Source organism: Carcharhinus amblyrhynchos, chromosome 18 (genome assembly GCF_965287045.1).
Source record: "Carcharhinus amblyrhynchos chromosome 18, sCarAmb.v2.hapA, whole genome shotgun sequence".
NCBI lineage: Eukaryota > Metazoa > Chordata > Chondrichthyes > Carcharhiniformes > Carcharhinidae > Carcharhinus > Carcharhinus amblyrhynchos.
In genome coordinates, this window is record NC_137341.1 from 12,357,568 (window position 1) to 12,367,354 (window position 9,787).

The 9,787-nt window shown below is 35.7% G+C and overlaps 1 protein-coding gene across 3 annotated transcripts in view; it reads left to right on the plus strand.

The window, feature by feature from the left end:
* smurf1 (SMAD specific E3 ubiquitin protein ligase 1) overlaps positions 1-9,586 on the plus strand; it is a 140,858-nt gene extending 131,272 nt beyond the window's left edge. For all 3 annotated transcript variants that reach the window (XM_080206387.1, XM_080206388.1, XM_080206389.1), the window contains one exon: positions 721-9,586. In XM_080206387.1, coding sequence (XP_080062513.1) covers positions 721-820 — 100 coding nt within the window. In that variant the 3' untranslated portion in view covers positions 821-9,586. The remainder of the gene's footprint in view (positions 1-720) is intronic.
* The last annotated feature ends 201 nt before the right edge of the window (positions 9,587-9,787 follow it).

Sequence of the window (9,787 nt, forward strand, 5' to 3'; positions counted from 1 at the left end):
CTTCATTTCAGTGTTAATGTAAGCCTAGTTGTGATACAAGTAAAATAAATCGTCATGTGGGACCCTCCAATCAATTGCTCATCAGTTGTGTCTTTCAACCATAATAGATTATGTAAAATTAGTTGTCTGCTTTCCGCTATGCTCAAAAATGACTCTGCAACTACTAGAAATACATATTTATAGCCTTTGATAGTCCCTGAGTTGATAAGTCATATTTATTGACAATCTGTTTCTGAAGGGACAAATTGTACATCAGCACCGTTAATGAATTGTTAATCTACAAGCAATGGATTTGGCTTGCTGTGCTGGAACCATAATTTATTCTGTAATATTGTTCCAAAAAAATTACTATTGAATGATAAGTCAGTGGAATGTTGTTTTCAGCGGATTTGTTTTCTGACCCAGTGAGTAATACGCCAGAATTTTACCATCTCGCTCACCCCAGAATCGGGGCAGGCGGGGTTCACAGAATGGCATCCTTTGTTGGCCTCGGCAATGGATGAGGAGGTAAAATTCCAGCAATAATGTCTTTAACTGAGCTCCACATAAGATAATGATAGGGTCACACCCCTCTCCAGCACAAATTCAGAGCCCCATTGAGATTATTTTTCAATGTCTGAGTGGACTAGCTAATTTATTATGTGGATCACCGATGAATGTAACCACATGTGGCCAATGTTGTCTGTATATTCGTTTACTTAATGTTCCCTCTCTCTTTAGCTTTAACCGTATAGACATTCCTCCTTATGAGTCCTACGAGAAGCTTTACGAGAAGTTGTTGACAGCCGTCGAGGAGACTTGTGGCTTTGCAGTGGAGTGAAGCAGATGAATACTTGCTTTGAAGCTATTAGGAACACTACAGGAAGGAAGCTCTATGAGCTTCTTGTTGAGCAGCGCACTGTATGACCAGGAGAACTAACAATTCACTCACATGGTTACTATAACTTACAAGTGACATAATGATGCTGATCAACTCAAAAATGAAAAGACGGTAGGATTTCTAAAAGAGCAAACTAGGAATCTCATAAGTGAAGAAGTTACTGTATCTGTAAGACAGAAAAATGGACCTGTTTCAGTTGTATTATACATTTTTAAGTTGTGTGCTTGAAACTTTATTTCAAAAACTTTGCACAGTGAAAGAGGACAGATCCTTGCACATTTCACTTCTTTCCTTCATTCCTTTCCCGTTATGCCTTGCCCCGCCCAAAATAACTGTCTGATGGAGATTTTTCTTTCTTCCAAAAGCTGGAACTGGCATTTAGACATGCAGGATGTTAGATGAGAAATAGCTCTGTTTATAGCTACAGTATTCCTTTTTTTATCAACTCTTTCAGCGCAGGCAGTAGCTATACTTAGTGTGTTTTAACCAAATCAGATTATTTTTAACCTATATTTTGTTAAAAGAGTTATATTCCTCCACAGTATGCTGAGTAACTTTTTAAGAATGGTGTATTTACAAATATATATATATAAAAATACAATGCATTTTGTTCTAATGCGATGAGCCTTTGAGTACTGAAATCACATTTTGGCTCTAAAATTAAAATTGTCACATTAAGATGTTTGTTCTAAGAACAGTTTGAGCTCAGGAATCCTATGGGTGTTTGTATTCCTGGAATTCCGTTTTATAATACACATAAAATAGAATATCAGTTTTACATTTAATTCTAAACAAAAATGTCTGCATATGTTGAAACGTGAAAGTGTCTTTCAGTACTCAAAAGATTAATCCAGAAATGTTATTTCCATAGGAGTCAGCGTTGAAAGAGTTAATTGGGAAATAACAGGCACTGTTTTGTAACAAATGGTGCATTTCCAAGTCCTTTATTTATAAATCTGCTTTTTTTCACTTTTATGTTTGACGCTAAGGTGGGACCTGCAATGTCAGTCTTTGATGAAATGCTCTAATTTTTTAAGCAGAATTTAAGAAATGTACCAAGTGCAAAACTGGTTGCCTCGTTATTAAATTAATTAACCAGTTAGAACTGTACTAATAGATTGGGCAGATCAGTGGAGAATGCAAGTTATGAAATCTTTATATGTTGACACTTGCGTCTATGTCTTAACAATTTACTGCACCTTTTACAAAATTCTGTCTTTTGTTTCTGGATGTTAAAGTTGTACTTTGAAAAATTATTTTCAATTTATTTTTGATTAACGTTTTGTTTGGAAACCTAAGTAAGTGGAAAGGAAGTTACCTATATTGTATTGGCGACATTCTCGCATTTTCAAGAGAGTACTGCAGCTTTAAACAGAACTCATTGATGAGTTGATGGCAACCATTGTTTTTATACATTTGAGTCATCTGTATTTTTTTTAGAGTCACTATCTCTCTCCTTTGATTTTGTTAAATTGTGTACCGTATATTTCAGACTAAAATCCAAGCAGAACCAATTTGATGAGAATTCTGATGTAAATTGCTGCAGAAGCTAATTGTTTTTATACGGAAATGTCTGTTTTAAGCCCAACACTGATCAGTTATGAGTTTGAGCAAAATCAAGTCGATACATCAGTATCTTTCCTACGTGCTCTTGATCGCTACTGAAAACCACAGGTACTTCTAGAGATATTTTCCAAAATGTATTTTAAAGAAGCAGATTTTTGTAGTGTTGTTTTTATAATTCAGGAGTGATCAAGATTTCTGCATTCATCAAAATCACGGCTTTGAATTCACAAAGATACTATGTTGAATGAGGGTAAATTCAGAAAGGAGAAGTCTTACTACACTGTTGATGTTACACAATGAAGACACAGACTGTGCTTAATCCCTTCAGATTCAAAGGCATAAAATCAATTTTCTTGTTGGACAAGGGATTCTATCTTCTGCACTATTGAAACATACCTGAAACCTTAGTCTCGGAATAGAGTTTTGCTAACTGCATGCATTTTTCAATGCATTTACATTTAGTTACTCTTTGTTCCACAAATATTGCACAAAGTTGCAATTTCTCAACTATCCTTTACCGAAGTGGCATCTCCTTTCAAATGCTTGTCAACCATAATTTTGCTTGTACTGCCAGATTTCATTCTGTTTTGCTCAGTGTGCTATATTTATGCAGTGTTTATTTGTCAAGCTTCCCCAATATTTGAGTCCAAACACACCGAGTCATCATTTAAAGTGGATTTTCCAAACAGTAATAATTAACAATGGTATGAACAAGGCTTTCAAAGTTGTTTTAGTAAGTGTGTCAAAATACTGTAATATTTAAATAATTTGCTTTTGAATAACCAACAGCAGGCATCTTTCTGTTCGATTCTTAGGTCAACAGAAAGGGGTCTGGATCAACCCTGATCAGGCATTTTACTTGGATAAGAAATACTAGAAAACAATGCCGTGTGAATGGTTACTTTATTCTTTATAAACAAATTTTACTTGTCTTTAAAATTACCTTTAAAATTAGCAGACAGGCAACTGTTTTAGCTGTCCAAGTTAATTAATCAAAATACTTTAGCTTTTACTGCACTCCAAGGTATGAATTTTTGAAATTCAATGTTTTGAATCACAAATCTCATAGCTTTTTGTATGAAGCTTCAAAAATTAGAAGAAATCAGCACAATTTAAAAGAAGCTGCATAGTCCCAAGTCAGAGCTAACGTGTTGGATGAATAGAGAATTATTCAGAGATGCATTTGCATTGATACCGAGTTTCAGGATATTATCACAGTTTTAAATTCAAACTCAATATTTGATCTTTTGCAAAGAGTTTGTTGACAAATTTTTGATGTGAAATTGGCATGGTCTGTTACAAAAGTTGTGCTGCAAAGAATCTATTGTGCTTAACACCAACATTGAAAGCATATCTTTAGTTGTTAAAGTTATTAAAAGATACAGTGCTTCTTAGTGCACTAAGCCCATGGTCCAAAATAATTACGAAGCTGGGTTTTCTTCCTGAACTTCAGTAACTATATTATTACATATAGAAATGGAATTACTGTTCTGTTTGCAGAATTGGGACATTGCATACTATAAACTGTAGGGGCGGCACGGTTGCATCATGGTTACCACTGTTGCCTCACAGTGCCAGGGATCTGGGTTCGATTCTTGGCTTGGGTCACTATCTTTGTGGAGTCTTCACGTTCTCCCCGTGTCTGCAAGATTTCCTTCCAGTGCTCCGGTTTCCTCCCACAGTCTGAAGGACTTGCTGGTTAGATGCATTGGCTATGCTAAATTCTCCCTCACGCGAATGTGCACTGGAGTGTGGCGACTAGGGGATTTTCACAGTAACTTCATTGCAGTGTTAATATAAGTCTACTTGTGACATGAATAAATAAACTAAAAAAAACTTAAATAGATATACTAATTAGCAATACCACAGCTTTTAAATGTCAAGTCACAGAACATTTGCAGTTTTTTTGCCTGGACAGCTCCTGCACTGTTGGGAGAGGTATTCCTTACACAACTGCATAAAATGTTTTTAATTTGGGAAGTTGTGGTATTCCTCCACTGTGTACAAATACAGTTACATTGCACACCTTGTAGTACTATAGGATTTTTTTTAAAATTGCATTTACTTATCCCAAAAAAAACCAAGACAAGGTGACATAAAATGACGAAGACAACCGCAATAACTAATTCGTATGAGCTTTGGAAGAAGATACACTTTAAAGAATGACAATATTCCAAGATTGCAGTTCTGAAACATTTTAAATCCCATTCCACACATATTATGCTTTTATGTTATAAATTCAGATTGTAATTCGGGGGCATAACGATGAATCCAATGGTAGTGATTTTTCATCTGATAAATGGCTTGCGTGAATAACAATTCATGTGTAGAAGCCACTGTGGTGATGGAAGACTTGAATATGTGACATTATAGCACTTTAAAGTTAAACACTAGCATAGTTATCCAGAGCTCCCAAGTTAGTAAATGTAAGATATAGCTACGGTATCTCAAATTAACAGTCAGTAAAATACAGATTGCTGTTTTGTACTTGGGTGGCAATGAAGGAGGAACTTTTAAAAGACATTTCAAATAAACTGAAACAAACTTGCTGCAACAAAATTCTTGCTTGGTGGCGGTGGGAGGGATGCTGGAGGATGGAATTTGGGAGAGGAAAATCTTTTTTAACCTAGGACCTCTACCTAACTGGTGAATATTAACGACTGCATAATTGCATAGAAGCTAAAGCTTTTTATTAATGTGGATTTTATATAGAATATATAATCTTTGTCCACTTTTGGAAGAACAAAAAATATGGATTCCGTCCAAACTAGAACATAGTGCTTTGGGTTATGAAAACATGTTTTTCACAAGTTAAGTCTGCATCTTTGTGTATGTTATTTAGTTAGAGGGTAGGAGGACAATTGGAGACCATAATTATAATACCATCTGTGGAGAGAGAAACTGAGTTAACGTTTCAAGTCCATATGACTCTTCAGGACTGGCCCAGCTCTGCAGAAAGGTCGTATGGACTCAGAATGTTAGCCCTGTTTCTCTCTCCACAGATGCTGCCAGACCTGTTGAGTTTATCCAGCATTTTCTGTTGTTATTTTAGATTTCCAGAAGCAGAATTTTGCTTTTGTGTTATTACAATTTGGATGATTCTTTAGGTTTCATCTTTTTGCCTTGAATTTGTGTGTGATAAACTCAGCAACACGCATTTTTTTAATTAGGAAAGACAAAACACTTGTAATTGTGAAAGCTTGATGTTTAATTCCTTGGGATGAAACAATGCCAAGTAAGAAAAGTAAAACTTGCATCCATGTCATGCCTTTTGCAACCTCGGGCATCCCAATGCGCCTTACAGCCAAGGAAGTACCTTTGAATAGTAGTCACACATGGAGGAAATGTGGCAGCTATTTTGTGTACAGCAAGATCCCACAAACAAAAGAAAACAGATGTACATAATCTGCTTTAATATGTTGGTTGAGAATTGATGAATCAATAAGTAGTTTTTTTAATATATGGAATGACCATGATTTATGACCTGATACATCCTACTTGTTCATAGAGAAGAATAATGTGGATTTTCTTTTAAAGATTCTTTTGCTTTTGGGAACTCAAATGTTGGATTTTTTCATTTTAAAGGCAATAACTAAATGAACCTGATGCAGATCAGTATTGGCTGGGATTTTCAGTTGCTTGTGGTGGCAAAAACAGAAACAGGCATCTTTGAAAATAGCGTTCCTGAAAAGTCTCAGTATCCCTATCCATCTGATGATCATGACTCATAACCCAGAACACTACATGGGATGTGCTGGAATTTTCAAAGTGAGGAAGAGGGATGGTGGGAAGAGGTGGATTGGTTGTGAATGTACGTGCCTCAGATTAAGTGCCCTTTAAACTTTGTGAGGAACGAGTTAGTGGGTGGGAAGGCCAGAAGTTGATTTTCAATTCACAGAGCATCACAAGCAGATAGTCTGGTGTGCATTAGTACACAGCTATAGGGTTCAATGCAAGGGTAATGAAATATTGTTTTATGATAAATTTTTGCCGCTATGGATTTTGTTCCCAGTGAGGCAAAGAGCTTTTTACTTGGTCATTTGGCTGCTTTTGTGTATGGTGAGGCTGTTGGCCCTCTAATGTACTGTCTCCTCTATTTAGGACAGTAGGACAGGCCCTGTCACATTTGCCATCTGCCCTTGACGCATGTGATCAGCAAGCAGCTCCCATCCCATGACAGAGCTCACGTTGTGAATTGGCTACCAAGCTTGCAACTAGCTTAGTTAAGATATATACATTTTGAGGATTGTGTCCTTTGAGCAACTCATGCAGCGCAAAGTCAGAACCTGGAAATTATCTGGACATTAGGTTCCTTGCTGCCTTGAAAGTCCAGCCAATTGACGAAAATGAAAGATGCTGCCAAGTAATTCCATGAGGGAATTTATGTCTAATTGCCTGAACCCCAAATTTCACAAAAGAAAGCATAACATGAATCAAAATGATTTTCACTGCTGGTAAAGAAAACGAGGAGAGTGGACAATATCTTGACAGGTGACTTGCTACCAGATATTCTGTTGTTGTAATAGAAATGCCTTTCTCGTTGAATTTGAGTTTCCACTGCAGTTCGAGGGATGTTTGAAATAGCTCTTCACTCTGTTCTGACTGTGATGATCTGGTGGCATTACTGATGCTGCAAAATCAATTATATAATGAGGCAGTTATAAGGCTTTGTTTCCAGTCATTATGCAAAAAGTATTAAATGGCTTGTTTAGCAAAATATGTTGGGCATATTTAGTCATATACTGTAAAACAAAAATTCATGCTATCGTGCTTTAAATTCAAAATCCCTCTGGGGGTTTGGGTGCAGGGGCAGAAGAACAAAGTCTTGTTTTTTTTTCTGGGCAGTTCACATCATCTATTTCCAGCTGTAACACTAACTGATAGAATTACTTTGCAAAAGTTATATCTCTGAGATCAAGTAACTGATTTGTTTATTGTAATATTTTTGCTTCTACCTGCAATGTATGTTTTCCTGACATTGAGGGGATGAGTTGAAAGAAACTGATCACTAGTGATGTGGACAATACAGCTTCCAATGAATAACTTTTGCTACTTTTCTCCTCCATTCCGTATGATGCACCATACTTAATGTTTCCTTCAATGAGACAGTTACAGTTGGAATCTTAATCATACAGAAGTGGTTTAAATTCCAGTGTGATAGTTCCAGGCTCCATGGATGTAGCCATATTTTTGAAAATAGTTATTGGACACCTCTCCTGTACATACTAAATTCCAATAGTTGATAAGGTGGAAATATTATTCGTGAAAATATAAAACTGCAAGTAAAACAGAACCTATCAGTCTCAGATCTGCTGTATCTGTTACTGAAACGATTCCAAGCTGTAAAGATGATTAAGTTGCATTATAGTTGGACCCTGACAAGTAGCTGTTAGCCCCTTCTCCCTCATCCCCTTTGCTTCTACCTCTTCCCTGATTAAAATTAATTAATTGTTATCTCTGAACACTAATGCGAATTGTCACAATACGTTTATTTTAGTTGTTGAATGTTGCAGTGTAGGATGTATCACCTCATATTATTGCAATGTTTTCCAGCATATTTTATGTCTCTTTAGAAATGCCACAGCATTTACTAGAAAGGAATCACCAAACACAAAAAGAAGTGTGATTTCTTAACTACATTCTATTTATGAGAAGAAAAATCAAAATGAATAAGAATGGAGTCTTTATGATTTGTTTTTAGGCTCATAGCCTTTTCCTGACAGAGCTCTCATCAATACTACCATTGGTAGGTTGCAAAATTTGTGCTGTACAATTATTAAAGTGGATTATAACACATTGTTAACTAAGAATGGAGTTAGATCTTCTGTTACAGCACTATTTGAAAAAGGAGACTTTCCTTTTTCCTCTTTATGGAAAGTAAGGGCTTGGGCTATATCTGGATCATGGTTATATGGTAAAATTATTATAATTTTGGAGTAAAAAGAGGAAATGATGGAGAACCTGAATGCAGAGTTCAAGAAATGGATTGCTAAATTGATAAATTAGGACTATAATATCCAATTATCTTCACCATCAAACATTGAGGATTGTGCTTATACCCTTCACTTTTTATTTCTTCAGTCTGACTAAGTTCTCCAGCTATCCGATGTCTGTTGGCTCAGACAAGTGTTTGTCAAATAACTCCCAAATAAACTGGTAGATAGTTTCCAGTAGCAGACACGGATAGTGTGATGTGATGGTAAGTGATCGTTGTGAAAGCCCATTGATGCTAATATTGTTTTGAAGCTATTTCTAATCCTTTGTGCAATGTATAACACTAGCATTGCAGAATCAATCTCTCACTATTAATGTAGGGATATGAGCATTGACGATAAAATTCAAGGAATTTTAGTGGACGTAATTTGAGTTGATTAAGAAAAACGTGTGTGTTTGCTACGTCTGCAAATGACCACAGAAATTTCCAATTTGTCCCCTGAATTTGTACAGTGACAGGAATGACACTGCAATAATCGTAGCTTCATAAATTTTTGGAAGATGCCAGAAGCGCCAGCGTTATTTCACCTTTCATTTCTTTATTGTAATATTGAAAGTACTTGTGCCATTTCTTAATTTGCTCGTGGTAGTTTAACTTCCCTGTCTTGTACTACAATACACTTATCCCATTGTCATCTAATGTAGAACTTTACCTGCAAAAGTTAGAGGTTCTACTTTGACTTTTGTGGGGGGTTTTTAAGTCAGATTTTTTTAAGGTGTGAAAACAGCACTCCTGAAGATGGTAAATTCTGGTGATCAAATGGTTCAAAGTTGCTTTGCTCCAGTCTTAAAACACCCAGGCTTCTACATAAGAGATCTGTCCCTTTTTTATTTTTTTTTTTCTGAATTAAGCCTTCTGTTGCAAATTAAATTGTTTTGACATATTTATTAACTAGTAACTAATCTGAGAAAAATTATTGCTGTTTTACCTTCTTCAATGTTGCTGCTAAAGTCGTACCTTTTTAGCACAGTTTTGTTGTGAACAATGTACAAAATCTTTGTTTTAACTGTGAATTGAAGTATTTTTAATTATTGATGGTATTGAATAAGGTATGGACTGAATTTGATGGCTGGTAATTGAGAGGATGTTGGACCCGAGGCCACATTTGTTTTTGTTACATGCAATAAAATTCAAATTTTAAACAACTTGTGTTGTTTTGAATTGATCAGTTTTATATTTATTTTAGAAACCTGAACAACTGAAAAAAAGTCTTAGAATTCAATAATTATAGAAAAGATTCCACTGAGTTGTTAAAGCTTTTTTCACTCAAAACTGAATTTTATATTGCTCTTTGTTATATGTGGATAACTATTCGGCCATTCTTCGAGTTTATTCATCCAGGAATA